General features: G+C 45.6%; 1 protein-coding gene across 1 annotated transcript; it reads right to left on the reverse strand.

Annotated features, from left to right (window-relative positions):
* Positions 1-10,370: 10,370 nt before the first annotated feature.
* SERPINA11 (serpin family A member 11) lies at positions 10,371-21,992 on the reverse strand. The gene is made up of 5 exons (XM_032623642.1): positions 21,838-21,992; positions 17,499-18,144; positions 16,074-16,347; positions 13,136-13,283; positions 10,371-10,715 (listed from the first exon to the last, which is right to left on the reverse strand). The coding sequence occupies exons 2-5, from the start codon at positions 18,139-18,141 to the stop codon at positions 10,629-10,631; spliced, it is 1,152 nt and encodes a 383-aa protein (XP_032479533.1). The 5' UTR covers positions 18,142-18,144; positions 21,838-21,992; the 3' UTR covers positions 10,371-10,628.
* Between the last annotated feature and the right edge of the window lie 1,808 nt (positions 21,993-23,800).

Raw genomic sequence — 23,800 nt, forward strand, 5'->3', positions numbered from 1 at the left:
ACTTGTAAGGCCATAAAAGGGAGCACTCCTAGCCCTGAAAACTCAGGCCTCAGCCTCCAGGAGCGTTGAAGCCAGAGGATGGGGAGGCTGCAGTGGGTGGAGGCATCTGAGCCAAGGATGGTGTCTCTTCCAGCACATGGAGGGCTGCAGGCACTGACAGCGAGGACCAGTGGTAGTGGCTACAGTTGCAGTGGGGATGTTCACTCCATCACTCAGTGACAGGGAGCCCTTTGTGTTATGAAGTTCCTACTGCTCGCTGTTCAACAGGCCAATAAATTGAGCCACTAGTTGTTGAGACAAGGAATAGCAACTTTATTTGGAAAGCCAACAGACTGAGAAGATGGTGGACTCATGTCCCAAAGAACCATCTTACCCAAGTTAGAATTCAGGCTTCTTTTCTACTAAAAAGGGAAGGCGTGTGGCTGGTTGTTGCGACCTTCTTGGTGTATGAATCCTTTGTTCTTGTAGCTGTCCAGTTTGGTCTTGTCACAATGTTCTTATAAGCCTCCAACAAGACAAATATTATTCTCTGTTCTGCAACTTTTTATCTCTATATGAATGGAAAAGGGTTATGCCTTTAAGGATCAGAGCCTTGAGAATGGGGTATCATTGCCTATATTTCAGGCTGTAGGCAACATTCTTTTACAAAGATGCAGAGCCAGCATGACTAAGCACAGGCAACAAGGGTTAGAGCTAAGGAATAGATCCAGTATGGAGTCAAGTTTGTTCTTCTCTGTTACATTTGTTCTTCTCTGTTATATTTGCTCTTATCTGTTACATTCTCTGGCTCCAGGGCTTCCGATCCTTCATCAATGCCCCAGACACTCATGGCCAATCTGCCAATTCATTCAGCCTACTCTGACTCGAGAGCCCCATGTCCCTGCCTACCTCTGCCTACCAGGTGCAGAGAGTTATCCAGGGGTGTATGCACAGGTGTCCAAGTGCAGAGGTGAACAGCTGGGAACTTGTTGCTGAAACTTGGCCTCTGTTCACCGGTGCCTAATAGAAACATGGAGACAGAGTTTTGGGTAAAGTAGAAAAGAGTAGCTCTTATTATTTTGCCAGGCAACGGGGGCCACAGTGGGCTAATGCCCTCAAGACTGTGTCCTGCCCTGGAGGGGGTAGTGAGGAGTCATAGTGTTCATGGAGCAGGGCATGATCAGCTTGTGGTTATCCTTCTGACTGGCTGGTGGTGAGGTAATGGGGAGTCAGTATCATCAACCTTCTGTTTCCAACCAGTCTGGGGTCTATGTTCTTATGGTCAGCAGTTTTCATCTGGTAGGAATGTGTCTCAGGCCTTTATCTCTATCTTTCAGGGAACTGTGAGTTTGGTGATTCTGCTATGTGGCGGACTTATAGTCTAAATTGTTACCAGTTCCCCGGCCCAACAGCTATTCTTCGTTTTTACGTTTTCTCATCTCCCAGTCATTAACTCTTGAGTCAGCCTTTTACTTCAAAAGACAAGGACACAGGGGCTTGTACACGGTTTCTAGTTCTCCTCCCAGGGAAGTCTCACTCTGGTCTTACCTGTCTTTCCATTGGAGGGTTTATCTGTAGCCTGCCTCTCAACCCCCATAATATCTCAAACCAGTGCCTGTCACTTAATGCCCAGCGGTGATAGTTGCTGCTCTTGTTTATTTTTTTTTTCCTTTCCTTTCTTTCCTGTATAAATAGTATAAATGTTGCCTAATAGTCTATGCTGGAAGGGCATCCTGGTCTTAGTTCAAATTTGCCCCTAAAAAACTGGGTGACCTTGGGCAGGACAACAACCTCTTTAGGCCTCAGGAGCTTCCTAAGAAAAGGAAAATAAAAAAGAAAGAGCAATAGATAACATAATGCAGACCACACAGCACTTTTCCTTAAAGTGGGTCACACAGAACACCACATCTGTGGGATGTTAGTAAGTGTTATGAGACAAAAATATTTCTGTGATCAAATGACCTTGCTAAACACTGGATTAAATGAAGCAAGGTGATCTGGCATTGAGACAGAGCCCAAGCAGGAGAGAAGGTGAGAGAGAGAGGTTATTCTGTCTGATGACTCTGCAGTTTCCACTTTTCCGCAAATGCTTATATGGCTTTCAGAGGGTTCTTTGATGGTCTACATCCTTACAATGGATACCCCTCTTCTCATACCAGCCTGAGTAGTTTTCTGCTCCCTAGGCCCAGATGATCACCAACAAATCCCTTCACCAGTGCTGAAAATGAGGAAAGCCATTCTCTGGCCCATCTCTCTGCCACTGTGTCTCTCTGTGCATCTGTTCCCTTCACTTCTAAACAACATCCTCTGCTTCTCCATTTCACAAGTGGCCTTTAATGGCTGACCCATGACCTTTCAGCTCTGATGTCACAGTACTTTCACGAATTGCCAGGAAAGGTCTTGATTGGTCCAGTTCATCTTTCTGAGCTCAGCCACAACTCATGGGCAGCCAACCAATGGACGGGTTACCCTTGAATCAAGTCCCATCCCTCGCTCAGCGGGCCCTGTTCAAGGGCCTTCAGGGATGTCAGATTCCTTGAGATGGGGACATGAGCAGGTACCTCAAAACCTGCCACTTCAGTCCTTGGGGAGGGGGTGGGGTGGACCTACAGAACTTGGGCACTCAGGCACCACAACTCATCATATTGTCTTCTTGGTCTGGAATTCCCAAGGTCCATCCCCACACCCATTCTCCCCTTTGTATCAGTTACCTATACTTCATGACAAACCACTCCAGAAGTTGGCTCATAAATCTTTAGGTCAGCTGAGCAGTTCTGGCCTGGCCCAGGCTTGGCTGGTCTTGGCTGGGCTTGCTTAGCATCTGTGGTCAGCTGGCAGGTCAGCTGGGCCACTGGTTTAGGTTGGCCTCACTCACGGTTTTGCAAGAGATTGGATGTCAGCCACGGTGATGGAGGATCCTGAGCCATGTGTCTCTTATCCTTCAGCAGGCCAGCCTGGATTTGCTCACATGCAAGGGTCCGGAGCTGGCTCTGCCTCACAGATGTCTCTTCTGAGTTCTCTTTTAATCATATTCACTGCTCTTTCTACCCAGACGCCCAGCCAGCCTGCCCTCCAGCTTAATAGACCTTTCCTTTCTTCTGACCCCGTCACAAATATTGAGCATTTATACCCCTCCCTGGATCGCCAGATTTAGCAAATAAAAATATGACAATATTAATTTGAATATTGTATAAACAACAACAACCTTTTTTTTTAAAAAGTATAAGTATGTCCCAAACATAGCATGGGATATACTTAAACTAAAAGATTACTTGTTGAATTTTTTTTTTTTTTCGGTACGTGGGCCTCTCACTGCTGTGGCCTCTCCCGTTGCGGAGCACAGGCTCCGGACGTGCAGGCTCAGCAGCCATGGCTCACAGGCCTACCCACTCCGTGGCATGTGGGATCTTCCCGGACCAGGGCACGAAACCCGTGTCCCCTGCATCAGCAGGCAGACTCTCAACCACGATGCCACCAGGGAAGCCCCTACTTGTTGAAATTTAAGTTTAATTAGGTGTTCTTATTTTGTCTGACAACCCTCCCCTCCCACAAGTCCTCCTTGGCCCAGCCTCAAGGGAGAGGAGAGGGTGCTGGGCTGCTTCTAGGATGCATCAATGATCCTCTATAACCAGCAGGGGGCAGGGCTAGCCTTCGATAATAGGGCAGTGGGTATGGGATCAACATCTTCTCATTCTCTCTCTCCTTGTAAATGGTGGGTGATAAAATGTAGGCTGAGGGGGCTTCCCTGGTGGCGCAGTGGTTGAGAGTCCACCTGCCGATGCAGGGGACGCGGGTTCGTGCCCCGGTCCGGGAAGATCCCACATGCCGCGGAGCGGCTGGGCCCGTGAGCCATGGCCACTGAGCCTGCGCGTCCGGAGGCTGTGCTCCGCAACGGGAGAGGCCACAGCAGTGAGAGGCCCGCGTACCACAGGAAAAAAAAAAAAAAAAAAAAAAAAAATGTAGGCTGAGGGTACCCATTATTTGAGAGATCTCAATTACTTTGAGAATCATTTCCCTCTCAAACATGAAGCCGATCAAGGCATCACCATAGATACACAAGATTCGGTATTGCCTCACTAATCTCACTCTATTTGGTGCTGAAGTCCATGGGCTTCTGGGCCCAGGCTATCCTGATATTATTTAAACATTTAGCAACCTGGATGCTTTATAGGTATTTCAAACTGGTGGCCCACAAGCTGAATTCAGGATTTGGATTTGGGCCTATGGGTGCAGACCCAATCTTATGTCCAGCCCTCTCTCCACATAGGAGAAGGCTCTGCTATGACACTCACTTTCTAACATCTCTGTATAACTACAGTAGCCAGTCCAGGCCAGAGCCCTTCAGGCAGGCTTTCAAGAGGGTCATCCTTTCCTCTAACTTGGGTGGGGAGGGCTTTCTTTCTTGAATGGACCCCTCCCCCATCACACTTGCAGCATGAGGCATTGGGGCAAACATATCCCCTCTCGGTCTGCTCTTTGAGTACATTCTCATCCCACACTCCCTCATCCCACCGTCTACCACAGGCTTTCTATCTTGAACCGTCTTAATGGTAGGATTCCAGGTTTGGGTTTGGGCTTTGGAGGAAACAGTTCTTGTGGGTCTGAGGCAGATGTCACTGGGTCCAGCTCAGCTGACCAGGGTTTTGTGGATGATATTTGTTCAAAGCCATTGCCAACAGTGAAACGAACCTTGGATTTCCATTTGCCTTTTGCGTCTTGTTCAAGCAACACTATCAGGAAACTCTTGGAGAGGTGGGACCGTGAATTGGAGTAGACCATGGGGGTTTCCAGATCCCTGCCCTTTTACAATTTTAATAGCACACTGGTTTCTAACACATTAGTGAACAAAATAAATACAAACCCGCTTCTACAATGTTGAGAGATCCAGAGAAGAGGTAACAAGATTTCTCATTACCAAGGGTCTTCTCACACAGTGGAGTTGTCATTGGATATTGCAGGTGAGTGTGGGGTGGTGTGGTCAAGGTTCCCTAGAGACAAAAGAATCTGAAAAAGAATAGATACATGTATATGTATAACTGAATCACTTTGCTGTACACCTGAAACCAACACCATATTGTTAATCAACTATACGCCAATATAAAATAAAAAGTTAAAAAAATTTAAAACCAGTAAAAAAAAAAAGAAAAGAAACAAATGCCTAGATGCAGTTGCATCTGTTACATGTCTTATGTACTGGTTCGCCGATCTGTCTCTTTTGGCATCAGTGCAATTTTGCTTTAATTAATAAAATAAGATCAAGTTAAAAATCGATCGGTCCATCAGTAAATAGTCTGTATATAATCAGCTACTGTGTTTTTGGCAAATACAAGTTTATTACTATTCTTTTCCATAAAGAATTGCATTTTATTCTTGTTTATTATTACACAATGGTCTTTTCTAAAAAGAAAGAAAAAGTTTCCCTATAGAGAACCAATAAGAGAGATTATTTCTATGTATGTATGTATGTATGTATCTATCATTTTGTTTATTGGAATTGGCTCAAGTGACTATGGAGGCTGGCAAGTCCCAGATCTGCAGAGCTGATGTCCTAGCGTGAGGGCCATCAAGCAAGTGAATTCTCCCTTCCTCAGGGGAGGGTCAGGTTTTTGTTCTATTCAGGCCATCAATGAATTGAATGAGGCCCACTCACATTATGGAGGACAATCTGCTTTACTTAGTTTATTGATTTAAATGTTAATCTCACCCCAAAAACACACAAACACTCAGAATAATGTCTGGACACCAAATGTCTGGGCACTCCATGGACCAGCCAAGTTGACACCTCATATGAGGTTATTTCAGTGGGCATGGAATCGTAGCACGGGCTTCTCTTTGTCAGAATACATCTGGCTTCTGATTATGGGAGAGAGTCTAATATCAGACTCATCCTTCCTCAACTATAAATGCTGAATAAAATTAAAAAATAGATGGTTAAAGGTACTAGAGAACAATGGAGAAGGATGAGATAAGGATGGGGAGAAGATTCCAGAGAGAAAGGAATTGTGTTATAGTGAAGCTAACATTTGCTGCTGCCTTTTCCCTCTGGGACTTTGGCTGATTTGCAATCTGGGGCACAGGACACAGTGGCCTAGAGCCTATAATAGTGTCACTAGGCTGGGGAAACCAAAATGGGAGTTCAGAAGCAACAAGAAGTTAGGACTCGAGGGACCAAGTTCCTAGAGAATAGAGAACCACAAGGAAGTGCATCCAGTGTTCTGCATACAATTTCCCTTCAAAGAGTTTTCTGACTCCTGAGTAGTGAATGTATGGGACGAGATGCTGAAGAGTCATGACAAAGTCACCGGCTGAAATAACACAGATTTTAGTAGGCTCCTAGTACTCAGGGAACAAAAATTGGTGCATGAACATGTGAAGGGGCCAGGGCTCTGGAAAACAGCCACACTTTCAGTGGATACCTCCTCACTGCTACATTACGGGGGAGGCCAAATAAACCTGACCCCAAAAGAGACTGAAACCCAGTCTGTACTCTATCTGCCTGAGAGAAGAAAATCAAATCTCCTCTTGAGGAAGGAAATAGCCACAGCTACATAATTTTTGATATACATTGTTCGGCATCTAATAAAAAATGACCAGGCATAACAAATAACAGAAAAAATAACTGAAAATGAAAAGCAGAGAATAAACACTCACAGGTATCTAGATATTGGAGTCATCAAACACAGACTTTAAAGAGAGCAGAAGTGAGAGATGGGCAAGTAGAAAGTATCCAGATTAAGCCCAGAGGAAAAAAAGAATAGAAAATGCAGGAAAGCACATAAGAGACATATGGGACGTGCCTGGAACATCTAATATATGCATGACTGTGGTCCCAGAAAAAGAAAAAATGGGAAGAGAAGCAATTTTTAAAGAGACAGTTTCTGAGAATTTTTCAAAACAGACATCAAATTGCATTTTCAAGAAGTTATATGAACCCCAAGCCGGATTAATACATGAAAAACTGTACCTAGGGACATCATTTTAAAGCAGTTGAAAGACCAAAAGAAAAGAGAGGAGAGAGAGAATGTAAAGACGCCAGAGGGGGAAAACTTCATTACCTTCAAAGGATTCTAAAAATTATAGATAACTTTTTCAACTAAAAATGTGAAGGTCAAATATAATGGAGTGACATATTTCCAGCACTGAAAGAAAACATCTGCCTACTTAAAGTTCCATACCCAGTAAAATTATCCTTCAAGAATGAAGGCAAAACAAAGGTGCTTTTATCTGAATCCGTCTGGTTCCTTGAACAGGAAAACAGAGGCACTGCAAGTAGTTTTTGTAATAAAGGGTTTTATTATAGGAACTGGGGATCCCATGAGTGTGGGTGGATTGGGGCCGGTATGAAGTTCTGGAAGGCTGCAGCTGGGGGAGCAGAGAAAGTCACCAACTACTTTAGCCTGAACTACTGGAGTGGACAGGATGGCAAACAAACATTGAAAGCAAAACAAATGAAAACAAGCTAACAAGGACTTCTGAAAAACAAAGCTGGAGGGCTTGGCTTAATATCAAGACTTACAGAGCTGCGATAATTAAGATGGTGTAGTACTGACGCAAGAAAAGACAAATAGTTCAACAGAAGAGTAAATAGGAGTCTAGAAAACACCCTCTCATACTTGGACAACTTTAAAGCTCTCAGCTCTGTTCCTGGCTGGAATGAAGGGAGAACATTTATGCCCATTTTCGTGGACTCTGTGATACTCATGGAAACTTGAGGTAGGGTGACAGTGGCTTTAATGCTATTTTCCCCACAGGGTCCTGTGTATTCGTGTAGGTTGTACCTGTTCAGGGGCTTAGTTGAACGTTCAAAGCCTATTTACCTGCTTTGACCCAGGGGCAAAATCAGTGTAGCTGGGACTCTATGGCATGGCAGAAATGGTTCAAGACCCACCAAAGAGAATCACAAGATCTTTAAAAATATACATTTTAGGTAGCTGTTGACTTACCTTGAAAATGATCAGGTTCTTCAGGAACTTAGGTTACCAGGGAGGAAGTGTTGGTGGAGGGGATAGATTGGGAGTTTGGGATTGACATGTATACACTGTTATACTTAAAATAGATAACCAACAAGGACCTACTGTATAGCACAGGGAACTCTGCTCAATATTCTTTTTTTTATTTTTATTTTTTTAAAGAGATGAGGTGGATTTATAACTTTCTTTTTTTTTAGATGTTGGGGATAGGAGTTTATTAATTAATTTATTTATTTTTGCTGTGTTGGGTCTTCGTTTCTGTGCGTAGGGCTTTCTCTAGTTGTGGCAAGCAGGGGCCACTCTTCATCGCGGTGCGCGGGCCTCTCACTATCGCGGCCTCTCTTGTTGCGGAGCACAGGCTCCGGACGCGCAGGCTCAGTAGTCGTGGCTCACGGGCCCAGTTGCTCCGCGGCATGTGGGATCCTCCCAGACCAGGGCTCAAACCCGTGTCCCCTGCGTTAGCAGGCAGATTCTCAACCACTGCGCCACCAGGGAAGCCCCTCAGTATTCTTTAATAACCAACATGGGAAAAGAATTTGAAAAAGAGTAGATACATGCATATGTATAGCTGAATCACTTTGCTGTACACCTGAAACTAACACTACATTTTTAATCAATTATACTCCAATATAAAGTGAAAATTAAAAAAAGAAAATGATCGAGTTCTTCTAGATGGTTAAAAGTTCAGTTTGAAGTATAAATACATATGGAATCTCCACTTGGGGAGAAATTTACTCAATTCACAGATGACTGAAAGTGACAGCTTAAGACGGGAAGGAAGAAACAACTCAGTGAATGATCACTAACAATAATGTTTCTAGAGAAAACCTGCAGGCTGTCATCCGCGTGTGCCTCTGCAGTCTCAGCCCTGATCCCTGGGCCAGCGGCTCCCTCTGGGCGCCACAGTGCTGTTACAGTGAATGTCCCTGTCACAGCAAATGTCCCTCCAGATGGAATCTTTCATGCCTGGGCAAAGTCCCTGAAGGCTCTCCATCTACACCTTTGGGTTCTGAGGATGTGCTACCTATATGGTTTCACCGGGAGGGTTCACATCTGGCACCTGGACCAGTGGCCACTTGGGGGATTTGGACATTCCCTAGAGCTGAGCTATGCTCCGTGAGAATAAAGGACAGCCTTGAGGGCTGGGGCAGCCAAAAGAACAGGGTGGAGATGAACAAATGTTCATTGAGCACCTACGGTTTACCAGGCGATTAATGCTTCACATTCGTGACCTCATTTGATTTTCACAATTCTGTAACTTAGGTTTTATGTTTTCCATTCTTCAGAAGAGACTGAGGCACAGTGGGATCAAGCATCACGTCAGGTTGGCTGACCAGTGGGAGGTGGCAAGAATTCACTAGTGTCCGGAAGTCTGCCTCAACGCCGGCATCCAAAGCCTCCAACCCTTTACCTCCAAATCCCTCTCCAGCATGACCTTCCACTGTGACCCTACATGAACTTTCTGTTGCTGCAAAACTGGTTTTCTCTTCTTAGAACATACATTTTTCTTTCTTTCCCCCGGTGGCCTTTGCCCATAGTGTGTCTCTTCCACCCTCTCTGGGACTATCTTACCCTCTTTCCCTTTATTTAAGGCTTCCCTTGTTTTCAAGACCCAACTTGAGTCTTGCCTCCTTTGGGTGGGCGTGGGGGAGTTCTACCACTTGCAATTTTTGGTACAGCTTCTTCCTAGACATGTACCACACACAGCCACCCTCTAGGCCTCGACACTGACTTCATTGTGGGGATGTATTGTCACATGTATGGTACATACATGCAGTTAAGATGGCACTTCTGAGTTTCCCCACCATTTCCAGATTGATGCCTTTTTACGACTGGAGGGCACACTTGTGGGAGTAGGACTTCTGACCTCTAAACAATGCATCATTGCCTCTGAATATTACCCCAGCATTCATCCCACTGACCAAGATTGTGCCTTAAGCCCACTGTCCTCACCAGGCCATGTCAACCCTTCCACTTTCTTTGATCTTGTCCTTGGGCGTTTTGACCTCCGTTCTGGATTGGCCCATTATTGCATTGGCCTATCCTCACATCCCTTCTTTTCATAGAACATGTGTCTTAGAGCCCCTGCCCCGGCTTCAATCTCCTCTCAAGGTGAACTAACTCCTGACAGCGAGGCAACGACGTTCAGGACGACCTCACTTTGCTGCATAGCCAAGATCGGCCACTATGAAGTGAGAGACTCGCTTATTCCTCCTGATATCCTTTGTGCCTTTTCCTAGGACCCAAAATACACTCAGGAAGGACCAGCAGTGGCGGCAGAAGTGGTGGACGTCTCTGAGGAGACCATAATCGGAGGCTGTCCTCCAATTTGATACTATATTGGAGGAGATTGTAGAGTGAATGACTGACCGCTGCTCTGGTGCTCACCCCCCCACCCCTTGTAAGCATCGCCCCTCACTGTTCACAAAAACCCAGGGCCAACTTTATTAATCATCTTTGCACACTGATTCAATGGTCCTCAGAGCAACCCTGAGATGCAGGCTGGTGCTGGCCTTCCTGTTTTTCAGGGAGGGGACAGGACATCCCCTGGCCTCCTACCACCATCACCCCGCAGCTGGGTTGACGACTTTTCCCAGGAAGAGTAGGCTCTGGGTGGTCACCTCCCAAAACAGCACCAGGAAAGGTCGGTTGAAATGGGCGTGTGGGGCTGACGTTGCATCAGAGACTGGGGCTGGAGAGGAGGCCGGAGGCCACACCTGCCTCCGTTCCCCGCTCACTCACGTCCACTGCCGCCTTGTGTGACACCTAGAAGGAGAGAAGAGGGGCAGAGACAGCATCGGGGCAGGGCGTTTCCAGGGGCTGATGCCACCTCACAAGGCACGAGGGAGATGGAGGCGGAGTCAGCCCGTTCAGGTCCCGCCTTCCCAGGCAGCACTCCAACCTTTATTTCATTTCCCGCCTCGTCCAGGTTTCTCTGCCTCCATCATTTCCTGGGGAGTCACCCTGACCGTGCTGTTTGTTCTTTGAAGGGGAGACAGATGGGCCTGAACAGGGCTGAAGGCTACCTGAGCATGCACCAGGCTGCAAAAACCCAACAGCGACTTTTAGGGGCATTTCCCAAGCACCTGGGTGCACGTGGCACAGACCCAAGTGTCATTTTCTGCTACGAGCTGCATTTGCCCTCTCTCAGCCTCAGTTTTCTCATCTTTAAAATAGCTTGCTCATCTAATTGGCTTATTTATTATTTTTTATTGGAGTATAGTTGCTTTACAATATTGTGTTAGTTTATACCATACAGCAAAGTGAATCAGCCATACGTATACATAGATCCCAATTAGATTAGGAGCTCCAAAACAAAAAGCACTCACATATTAGAGATATGATGAAAGGTGCTCCCAGCTTAAAAAAGATTTGCATTTTAGAATGTTGCAATTGATGGATCAAGGTCCTGATTTGATAGGGCAAGTATGATTATAAATTAAAGAATCTTTTTAAAAATGGTTCTGAAGAACCTAGGGGCAGGACAGGAATAAAGATGCAGACGTAGAGAATGGACTTGAGGACACGGGGAGGGGGGAAGGGTAAGCTGGGATGAAGTGAGAGAGTGGCATGGACATATATACACTACCAAATGTAAAATAGATAGCTAGTGGGAAGCAGCCGCATAGCACAGGGAGATCAGCTCGGTGCTTTGTGACCACCTAGAGGGGTGGGATAGGGAGGGTGGGAGGGAGGGAGATGCAAGAGGGAGGAGATATGGGGCCATGTGTATATGTATAGCTGATTCACTTTGTTACACAGCAGAAACTAACACACCATTGTAAAGCAGTTATACTCCAATAAATATGCTAAAAAATAAAATAAAAAAAAAGAATTTTTTTTAAAAAAACATGAAAAGAAAAATGGACTGCTCAGCCTGAGTCAGTGGTTTTCAAAATAAGCTCAGTGAAACCAGGTTGTCTCATGTGCCAAGCCCTCCACTGGGCTCCATGAAAAGAATTCTGTTTTTTTAAAACCTCATTTTCACACAACTCCTTAGGAAGGATTCTGAGGCTTTAACTAAAAATGTTGAAAAACATTGGTGTTCACAGTCTCTTTCATTTCCATAAAGGTCTATGAAGAGATAAATCTAACATCTGAGGTCACTGTGGAAGAAATTCTGTAAAAAACGAAGCTATTTCTTTTCCTTTTTGTTTACCTTCTCCACAGAGGGCGCACACACACACACACACACACACACACACAAGACCACATCCCTGTTCCTTGGTTTCACATTCCAAATCTCAGCTGGTCTTTCCCAAATAAAAGAGAGTAAACTTTCCTTATGAAATTTCGAATAAAGACCCAACTGATAATGACTCTATCTTAGGAAGATGATGGAAGAACAGAGAAGCGTCTTTTATTGCCTTCCCTCCTGTGGAAAATAGCATTATTATTCTCAAGTATGAACTCTTCCTTCCTGTAGGATCTCATCAGCCCTCGCCCATGCCTTATGGCTTACAGTATCTCCTGCAGGAGAACACGAGCCCACCCCATTGACGGTGGTCTTGACTGTGGGACTTGCTTTAGCCAATGACTTGTGAGTGGCCTTGACAGAGACCACACGTAAGGAGAAGTGTTAAGAGATATAGCACATTATCTCTGCTTTTTTCCCACTGCTATAAGAATGGTATGTCCCAAATAGGAGCTTCTCCTTTGACCTACATTCTAGAAGGAAGAGAACACGAGAAGTAGATCTGTAGCCAGATGGTAGTGACACACCTCTGACATGTCATATGGCCAGGTAATAAATCTCTGTGATGATAAGGCACTGAGATTTGGGGATCATTTGTTACTGCAGCAAAACTGATGGATATACTTCCTGTTCATGCCCACTACTCTCTACAGCTATAACAAAGGCAGATAGAGTCTCACTACCTGCCCTCGGAGGAAGTTTAAGGGATAAAAACAAGGCTAGTCCCACACCTGGGGAAACTCTGGCTCTGTGGATGACCCTGAATGTGTGTCTACTCTATTCAAGACTCTATCCCTGCTTTGAAGAATATAAAGGTCTAGAAGAAGGGGGTGGGGATGGAAAGGGGGATGCTTATGAAAAGAAGCCTCAAAGATTGTGACATTAAAAAGCCAGAATAGAAAAAAGGGGGAACTTGACTTTCAAATGCACCTCATGTCAGAGGAGAAGACACCCCACCTCTGCCAACACACATCCACACTCACCGCCTTACCCTGGAGATAGTTCTGTTGAGTTGCCCAGTGATTCCTGAGAAGTCAGCTTCTAAGTTGAATAAGCTGGTGAGACCAATATGGGGGAGTATCTCTTCCAGGTTATATGTTCCAGAAATGGAAAACCTTGGCAAATGCAAATCCAACAGGCTGGGGAGAGAATCAGACGGAGAAGCACTGCTGTCTCGTTATCTGTGCTGCTTTTGACCTGTCTGGGGGCAGCCTGAGCTTTGGGAAGGAGATGTGCTTCTCAGAGTGTGGGAACCAGTCTTCTCATGACACTACCTGCTATGCCAGAACATTCCACAACCCAGAGCTTCCTTCTCTTCAGACCTCACAGAGAGTCTGTGTCTGGGTCTGAGAAGACTCCTGGCATAGCCATAGGTCTTCATCTTTGTCACATTTCTGGAGGGCTTTCTAGGTGCCAGACATTGGATTACAAGGCTTCACTGATCGAAGCCATGTAATAACCATGGAAGTTAAGTACTGTTAACATTATCCCACCTCCATATCTAAGTCATCAGCAAGCTCTGTTGGCTCAGATTCTGAACTATATCCTAAATCCATCTACTGGCAACCCCCTAATAGAAGGTACACCATCTCTCACCTGCCTGAGCTTCACGGCCTGTTGAAGATCTGATGAGAGATCATGCATGTACAGTGTGGGCACAGATCAATGGAATAACTCTCCCTCCTGTTATTGTCATGCCTTTGCCATCAGATTGCCATATTCCTTGTGCTACATTCACAAGTTTCTTGTGACCCATAGAAAAGCTGTCCCTTTCTTCCTGAGATTATTCTCCTCTGGAATTATTGTCTGACAGTTGCCATGACACCCGCAAGCTTGCTTATTTAATAGCCAGCTTGGAAACTTCTGCCTCAAATGAATTCAGATTAGACATGCTAATTCAGGTTAGAGCATCTTTACCGGTTTAACTCCGGGGCCAATATGAGGGTCCTGATGTCTAACTGAAATGGGAGGTAGTTGGAAGTCAGGGGTTGAATGGTGAAAAAAAGGAAACAAATGTGGACAACAGAAAACAGGGCTTACTTGACATAATTTTTTCACAGGTAGAACTTGGAGAGTAGGCCCTACCATGGAGGGGGCTTTGAGTACAGTCTAGCTGAGGGGTGTCTGTTAGAGGGCCCAACGCAGAGTAGGTGTTCAATCAGTGTAAATGAAGAAATGGAGTTACCAGGAAGCATGATTCCTCTGAAAAAACTAACCTTTCTCACAGCTGAATGGAGAGAAACCTGGCAGCCTGAATTTTCCATGTCTGAAAGCCCATTCAAATGTTGCCATGATATTGTAACTCTCGGGCACAAGAAATGGTATCAGGGAGCAGCATCTAAGTTTAGAAAAATAACTTGGATTGGTTTTGATTTTTGAAGGTCTAAGTGGGAGGTCAAAAGAGACCCTTCCTAAGGGAAAACCTACTGGTCTAGAAGATCCTATAGTATTTCCTCCTGTGATGGGGGAAGGGGCAGGTTCACTCCAAGGGCGCTTAGGAATATGGGGCTGGAATCAGAAACTGACCAGAGCTATGTAGATTCACAGACAACAGGAATAATACTTTAAATCCTGGCTTCTGTTCTTGACCTGTATCTCTTTTATTTGGTACTTGAATCTCTACCCCAAAACAAAACACCCTTTCTCTATCTTTGATACCTCAATGTCACTGGGGTGCTGAGAGAAGGCTCCCGTGGACATGCAGGTGACTGATGCCTACCAGTCGGTGATGGTGGATTAAAGATGGACATCAAGATGTTTAGTCTATACGCCCCGCGTCCCTTGAATCTGGTGGGTTCTGTGAATGATCTGACCAATAGAATATGGCAGAAATGACACTGGCAAATTTCCGAGCCCAGGCCTTAGGAGAGTGGGAGCCTTCACTTCCTGCCTTTTAGAACGCTCCTTCTTGGGGCCCTGAGCTGTCATGTAACAACATCAACTGTGCTGAGCTGCAGAAGCCCAGGCTAGCCTCATGGACGTGCTGCATGGAGAGAGAGAGAGGTGCCTGCTCGGCCCTTAGCTCAGCCAGCCGGCCAGCCCAGCCTCCAGATATCTGAGTGGAGGAGTCTTCAATATTCCCCCCCTGGCCACCATCTGACTCCATCCTTGAGAGACCCAAGTGAGAACCACCCAGCTGAGCCCCGTCCACCACAGAATTGAGAGAGATACCAGATGGGTTTTTCTTCAAGCCATTCCATCTTGGGGTGGTTTGTTATCCAGCAAGAAGTAATTAGAACTTGAGGCCAGATTTTATCCCAGAGTGCCCCATAAAGGAAGATACACTTCAAGAATGGGTAGCTGGAGTATGAAGTCTAGGGAAACCAGAAAAGGCTAAAACCACTGTGAGAAAAACCACAAACCAAAAAGCAAGTGAGATGGAAAGGGGTAGCTAGAGATTCCCCCAAAGTGGCAATTGGCATTTTGATTTTTACAATGTTTTTCTTGGTATTTAATTTTTTAAAGAAATGTTTTAATTAAAACAGAGGCACTCTTAAGAAATACCCACTGTTCTGTAGGGGTCATAATTATTCTTAATAATTGTCCTTGATCTGATTTGTTGCCTACACTTAACTACCTTCTGGTAGTAAATTATTATTTGGAGAAAAAGAGAAGAGCAAAGGCAGAAAGATGTCTGGGAGGGGATAAGAATGATTAATGCCTGGTGAGCACTTCTCCTGCACCAGGTACCAATTTCATATTCTATACATATTAACTCAATTAATCCTCCAACCAACCAATGTGGTGGTTATCATGGCCCTATTTTACATGTGAGGAAATTCAAGGCCTGAAGAGCAAGAATTGCCCAAGACCACACAGTTGGTTAGCTGGTAGGGCAGTGAGCCAAGCCAGGGCTTAGGGTCTTGCAACTGGAGTTGATCAAGGCCTGCTCGAGCTCTTGAACAAAGTCCTTGCACTCTGGCACTTACCTGGGGAGGAGCAGTTGATCCCATTTCCTCAGGGTCTCTGGCTGCAGGGCAGCCTCTACCTGAGCCATCTTTCCCGGGTCAGGGAGGATCAGCAGGGCCAGGGCGTTTCCACTGTATTCCATCTGGAGGATGGTGCAGGCCACCTCCTGGTCGTAGAGGAACCTGTGCATTTCCTTTTGGTGCATCATGGGGATGCGGAGAGAGGTCCTCTCATCCACAAAGAAGCTCTCTTGCTTTGGGGTCTGGTAGCAATTCAAAGGATGCTTCCACTTGGCTTAGAACACAAAACCATGAGAACACACTCTAAGAGAGCAAGTCTAGGCAGACATGCACTAAGCCACGCTGGTTAGAGATGCAGAATCTGTCACAGTCTTGTCCCCGTGTGTAGTATCTCGTCTCTTTCTACTTATAATCTCCACTGCCAACCACCTCCTGACAGCACCGATCTTGGTGACAGGGAGAGGGGGCTGGCTCATCCTGTCCCGCACGCCCACTTCCAAGTGACCAAATACTGCTGATTCTGCCTCCAAAGCCACACTTTGATTTGAGACCGCCGTCTTACCTTGAACCATCTCACTAAGCTAACTTGTCTCTGTTCTTCCACCCTTATTCTCATTTCCCAAATTGTAGCCAGACTGAACTTTCTACAACAGGTATGTCACTGCACTGCTTTGAACGTTTTGGTGATTTGGGGATCCTAAGATAAAGTCTAGGGTTCTCAACACAGCCCCTGATTACTTTTTTTATTACAACTCTCAGCACTCCCACCTAGGCATTCCACTGTTGTGTTCTATGCTCCAGTCCAACTAAATTTGTTTCTTGAAAGTCAACGGTTGCTCTTTTCCTTGGAACTTTCCTCACCTTTGGAGAATCAAAGATGATTCAGACTCAGACCGTAATGGTTGAACCCATGGATGTGAGGGATACACACCAACCCTAGGATAGCGGTTGCCTCTGGGGAGGGATGGAAGGAGGAAAATGGGACCAAGGGATGATTAAAAAGGACTTGAATTGTATCTGCAATATTACATTTTTTTTTAAAAAATAAAAATCTGAAGTAAATAGTAAAAATGTTAATATTTGCTAATTCTTGGTGGGGGGGAGCACATGGTGGATTCTATGTCATTCTCTGCATATTTCTGTAGGTTTGAAATAGGCAATAATATAAAAAATAAAATATTTCTCTAAAAAATGAAGTATTAATAGAAAAGTGAGATTGAGTGTCAGTGGTATTAAAAATCAAGATAAAAGTAGAATAGGAAAAACATGGCAAGAGAAATCAAATATTGATAAATTACGAAGTAGCCCTATAAGAACATTATTTAAATATACAGAGGCAACTTTCAGAAGAAACGGCTACAGGCTTCTGGATAGGTGCCTTTTAGGGGCAGGGCTGGGGATGGAGGAGCCGGAGGCAGCCCTCACCTTTGAAGAACATGTAATTCAAGAGAACCATAAGCGTGTCTTGGGTGAGCTCCTCCAGGAAGTCCACAACCTGCCCATACGTTTGCTTCTTCACGAAGTCATTTATCTGCCTCCTAGTTGTATTAGAGTCCGTGAAATTGACAGAAAAAGCGAAAGCCCGGTACAGCTCCCTGATGTTGCCCAAAAAGTGCTGCTGTGGCTTCAGCTGCTTGTCCAGGAACAGGGAGTTGCCTACTTTCAGTTCAAGTTTGGGGCTGGGCAGGTCAAGGGTGTGGATGAGGCTCTGGAAGCCCCGATGGATGTCAGCTTCTGGGGTCTCCGTGAGGTTGAAGCCGAGGCCTTCCAGGATCTGAGCTGGAGTGTCAGCTTGCGCCGCCAGAGAGAGCAGGGCCAGGGTGCTGGAGATGCTCACCGGGGAGAAGAAGATGTTTCCTGAGGTTTCTGCTGCCAGCTGCTTATATAGACGCAAAGCGAAGTTGGTAATGGTGGGTGTGATTTTGCGGTAGGCCGGGAGGGCTTCCGAGAGCTGGCCACGGGGAGCTTCAGGCACCCCCAGGCTCTTATCTCCGCGGGCAGGAAAAGGTTGCCAGTAGACAGAGGCCAGGATCCCCGCTCCCAGCAGCCACTGCCACGCTGGCCCCATCCTCTAAAAACAAGATGGTGAACACATCATTCTCCTTCATAAGTAGCTTCCCAGTGCTTCACATTTACATTCGTCAGGGAATTTACATTTACATTTACATTCGGCAAACCTCCCATCCAAACTGGATCCCACAGAGGTGTCAGGCGGGGTATTGTAGAGCAGGGGTCCCCAACCCCTGGGCCGCACAGCAAGAGGGGAGCGGCGGACAAGCAAGCAAAACTTCATCTGCCGCTCCCCATTGCCTGCGTTACCGCCTGGACCATCACTCCGCAGCTCCGTCCATGGAAAAATTGTCTTCCACGTAACAGGTACCTGATGCCAAAAAGTTTGGGGACCGCTGCTACGGAGGGTGAGGCGGCGATGAGCCAGCGGGCTCCAGACGCTTTCCCCCAGGCTAGAGTCAGAGCAGCGGCCTCTTGTCTGCTTTACATATTGATTTGCCTGTAAGATTTTGCTGAGAAAAGGACTCTGAGCTATTAAAAAAAGAACTTCTGTGGTCTTTTCTGCCTGCATTCCTCCCTGCATCTATCTTTCCTCCCTCTCTTCCTTCCTTCCTTCCTTCTTTTTCTTTTATCTTTCTCCTTTCCAGTCATTCTTTCAATCACTCGTTAACTTTCAAAGACTGGGGCAACCCTCAATACTAGGGAACAAATGGTCAGGACACTATGACACAAGTGATGTTGGGCTTCCCCTGCACCTAGGTGTTGCCAGTAACTAGAATCTTGCTGACTGGAGGGGAGAGGATGATGTGTGGAACTCCTGGGCCAGGCTCTCCAAGAAAGAGGAGTGCCCTCTACTTTTCTGGTCTCCATTCGCTGGAGTGTGGATGCAACGATCAGCCCTGGGGACCTTGTGGGTGGGCACAGCTCATGAGGAATGAGGGGTGGCAAAGCCACAGGATGGATGGAGCCTGAGGGTGGGGAAGAGACAAGAAAGATCTACTCTGTCTCCATCAAACCTGTTATTTAGATTACCTCTTGTCATGCGCAAGGGCTGAAACCTGTATCTTAGTTGTGGAGAGTTTAAGGAAAGATATCTGTTAAATTGTACCCCCCGCCCCACAAATTCATATGTTGAAGTCCTAATCCCCAGCATGTCAGAATGTGATCTTGTTTGGAAATAGTGTCATTGAGATGTAACTAGTTAATATGAGGTTAATATGGGCCCTAATCTAATATGACTGGTGTTTTTATAAAAAGGGGAAATTGGACACAGACATACACACAGGGAGAAGGAGATGTAAAGATGAAGGCAGAAATCAATCAGGGTGATGCTCTACAAGCCACGGGACACCAAAGATTGCCAGCAAACCCCCAGCAGCCAAGAGAGAGGCCTGGAACAGACTGTCCCTCAGAGCCTCAGAAGGAACCAGCCCTGCCAACGCCTTGATCTTGGACTTCTAGTCCTCAGAGCTGTGAGAATCCGTTCCTGTTGTTTAAGCTGGGTGGAAGTTTGTTATGGCAGCCCCAGGAAACAAATGCAGTAACTCCTGTGCTTTAAGTGATAAAATGTGCCACAAGAGCCTTCGTGTCACCCGAGGGGTTCAAAGTGCTTCAGGGTTGGGAGCGAAGCCCCAGCTCAAGGTGAAGCTGCAGTGTAGACAATGTGCTTGTCACACACACATCCCCACGTGCACACACTCGGACCCCCCCATCCCCCGCCTTGCTGTCCTCCATAAGGAGTCTCGTCCCCTCGCTACCTTCAAAACTGACCCTTCTGTTGTCCCACTTTGAACCCCTCGGGTGACACGAAGGCTCTTGTGGCACATTTTATCACTTAAAGCACAGGAGTTACTGCATTTGTTTCCTGGGGCTGCCATAACAAACTTCCACCCAGCTTAAACAACAGGAACGGATTCTCACAGCTCTGAGGACTAGAAGTCCAAGATCCAGGCGTTGGCAGGGCTGGTTCCTTCTGAGGCTCTGAGGGACAGTCTGTTCCAGGCCTCTCTCTTGGCTGCTGGGGGTTTGCTGGCAATCTTTGGTGTCCCGTGGCTTGTAGAGCATCACCCTGATTGATTTCTGCCTTCATCTTTGCATCTCCTTCTCCCTGTGTGTATGTCTGTGTCCAATTTCCCCTTTTTATAAAAACACCAGTCATATTAGATTAGGGCCCATATTAACCTCATATTAACTAGTTACATCTCAGCGGCTGCCCACAGCTAATCACCCCATCCTTGTTGCTCATCTGTCCTGATAAATTTTGTGTCTTAATCAGCACCTTTAATACCTTTTGCCCAAACCAATGATCTCTGGGTCGCTTACATATTTTTGTAGATGATTTATAGCGCCTGGTGCTCTAAATACCCAACCAAACCCCCAAGGCCAGTTGTCAGGAGGGACGAATCTAGCCGCGTTATCGATTACGTCGAAACACATTTGCTGGTCAAAGTACTGCAGGTAGTTTCCCAACGCCACGTCCCACCCCCTCCAGCACAGCTTGCTGTAGGCCCGCTTAATTTCTGTTCATATTGGGAAGGAGAACAACTTAAAGATTGGTCTGCTCCTGGGGAAAATTAGAAGTACAGCTGTAATAAAACTATTTCCAGTTTATTCTTTTTACCCCAATGAACTCACCACCATTTCTACTTACCGAACCCCCAGGATACCCAAACTTGCAGAGGATCTATTTCCCAGAGGACTGAATTGTAAGTCAGGGGGTCCGGGTTTGAATCAAGCCTCTGCAGTTAAATCACTGGGTGATACTATGTAAAGGAAGCTCTCTGAACTGCAGTGTGTTATTTGTAAAATGCAAATGACAATGCCTACCTCCTGGGGGTGGGGTTGCTTGTGGATTATAAGACGTAATATCATGTATATAGCACGTGGCACATAGGAAGTATGCAGTGTTAATTTTTCACTCCTTTCTACTGAGGCTGGATATAGTTACACCCAATTTATTCCTTTATTCCTTTTCCAGAAAGATCCCAGAGGAAAATTAAGAACTCCATGAATTAATTATAATATCCCTATTTATTATTTCTTTTATGGTAGGGATATTAGCTATATTGTATCATTGGTTCCCAGACAGATTTGTTCTCAAATGCAGGGGGAGGGATGTATGTGAAGCGGGGATAGTATTTGGATCATCTCAAAGCCTGGAGAAGAAGGTACTATTATTGGAGTTTAATGGAAGACAGAAAACTCTCGAAATGCTAGAATAGTCACAGCCAAAGAAGAAGGGTCCATCCCAAATGCCAGCAGTGCCCCAGTGGAGAAAATCTTGCTTAATTTCTTTTAATTGAATCCTTATAAGAACCTTAAGATCTTGGTAATATTATCCCTGGAGAGAAACACCTATTAAGGAGAGAAACACAGAGTAAGTGGCAGGGGCATGATTCAGATTCCAGACCAGGTCCCTGAATCATCACTCTTTCATATAACAGAGTTTCCAGTAAAGTTGCTGCAACAACTTTATCATTTTGTTTTGGGTTGTATTGTTCTGTTTTCTTGTCTAACTTCAAGGAATACTGGGAGTTTCTCAAAAAATTTAAAGGCCAAGTTATCCATAAAATGTTATTTAAAACCTGAAGTTCCTACGTCAAGCCTTAGAAGGAGTACATCATCACGTTTTTCCTTTAGGGGACTCAGTTCTCCCATTTATTCTGCCAAAGTGAGAGAGAGAGAGAGAGAGAGAGAGAGAGAGAGAGAGAGCTGTCACCCCCGCCTTCATTTCAGACACAAGCGTGGTACTCACAGCAAGGTCCCTGGGCTGGGGGCCCTGGGTCTTCAGCGCTGCATCACCTCCTACCCACAGGAAAATAGTGTTTGAAGGTCATGGCAGCCTAGTCAATATTTGTCAGGTCAATTCCTGGAACCGGTATGAAAACAGGAAGTGACCTTTTCTTCAAAGTTTCTGCCCTGCCAGCCTGTCCTACAAAGTGAATTGTGACTCTGGACCCAGCTTGGTTTGAGGATGTTCTCATGTTAGAGATGGCAGCAGGGGGTCGTGATGTGGAAGCTGCTGATCCATTACCTGTGTGTGGTGTATTCCAGGCAGTTTTCTTTAGGAACCACCCTCACAATATTAATGTGAAATGTTAACTATACCTACTGCGATCATTTCACAGTATCTGTAAATCAAACCATTATGCTGTATACCTTTAACTTATACAGTGATGGATGTCAATTATTTCTCAATAAAACTGGGACCATTAAAGAATGCAAGAGGCATGATTCTCTCTACTTTACAAATGGGAAGCTAAGGCCCAGTGAGGTCAGTAACTCGTTCGCTCACAAAGTGGGTGGTGGAGCCATCCTCAGAAGGCAGATCTGACCCGCCGGCTGAGGCCTTCACTACAACACTAAACCATTCCAGTATTTTACTGGTGCTTTAAATAAATATGATCCATGTACAGGAAAAAAAAGACTGGAAGGAAATTCAGAGAATAGAGCAAAATTTTCTCTCCCGCCATATCAAAAGCTTTGTAAAGTGGGATCATTGATTTTTTTTTTTTTTTTTTTTTGCAGTACGCGGGCCTCTCACTGTTGTGGCCCCTCCCGTTGTGGAGCACAGACTCTGGATGCGCAGGCTCAGTGGCCATGGCTCACATGGCTCCCGGACCGGGGCACTGAACCCATGTCCCCTGCATCGGCAGGCGGACTCTCAACCACTGCACCACCAGGGAAGCCCGATCATTGATTTTTGTTTACCTAAGATCTAGAACCAAGCGTGGAACTAAATGAATATTTTTTATGAGTGAGTCTTTTGGTGATGGAATTGGGTAATTTTTATGTTCTTTGTAGATTTTTGTCTTCTCTTAATTTCTCAAAAAGAGCATGTATTTTATTTTTAACAAAAAACAATAAAACATTGTTAAAAAGTAGAATTATTTAATTGTACATGTAAAGCAAAATAAAAGCTCATTCAGGTCGGCACAGTGGTTCCAATCAAAAGGCACTTTAAAACATAAAGGCTCCTAGGATACTGAATCTGATGCTATGATAGGGTGGGGCTGGAGGTACCTCTGGCCTGTCTGGTGTGCTGAAGCCCCAGATGGAGAGCAGAAGGTACTCACAGTAGGACCCAACAGGTGTGTGCTGGAAAGGTGAAAGCCAAGGACACTTTGGCCAGGCACTGATGGAGTCTGGTACACCCACTGATGTTTGAGACGCTACCCCTGGGTCTAGAACAGTGCCAAGAACTTTCTGGGTGCTTTATAAAGACACATTTGCAGTATGAATAAACAAAAAAATTGAAGTACACGGCCAGAGTTCCTTTCTCACCTAAGAGGAATCCAGTTCACTCTTGGCTTGCACATAAATTACTTGGCTCTTTACAGTCGTGTGTCACACGCTAGGGAAGAAGAAACAATCCCGGGAGACTAACATTTTGGAGTCTATTACAGACCCTGCCACAGTAGAGACCCTCACAGAGCTGTGGTGGGAATGAAACGTTTGTACATGGGCAACGTTTATGCAGTGCCTGGCCCAGAGCAAGGAGAGAGAGAGAAAGACAGAGAGAGGGATTTTAAGGAATTGGTTCACACATGTGATTATGGAGGATGGCAAGTCCAAAGTCTACAGAGTAGCCTATCAGCCTGGAGACCCAAGAAGAGTGGACATTGCAGGTCAAGTCCGAAGGCTGCCTGCTGGTAGAATTCCTTCTTGTTCAGGGGATGTCAGTCTTTGTTCTATTAAGGCCTTCAACTTATGGAAGG

This window comes from Phocoena sinus, chromosome 2 (assembly GCF_008692025.1).
Source record: "Phocoena sinus isolate mPhoSin1 chromosome 2, mPhoSin1.pri, whole genome shotgun sequence".
In the NCBI taxonomy this organism is placed as follows: Eukaryota; Metazoa; Chordata; class Mammalia; order Artiodactyla; family Phocoenidae; genus Phocoena; species Phocoena sinus.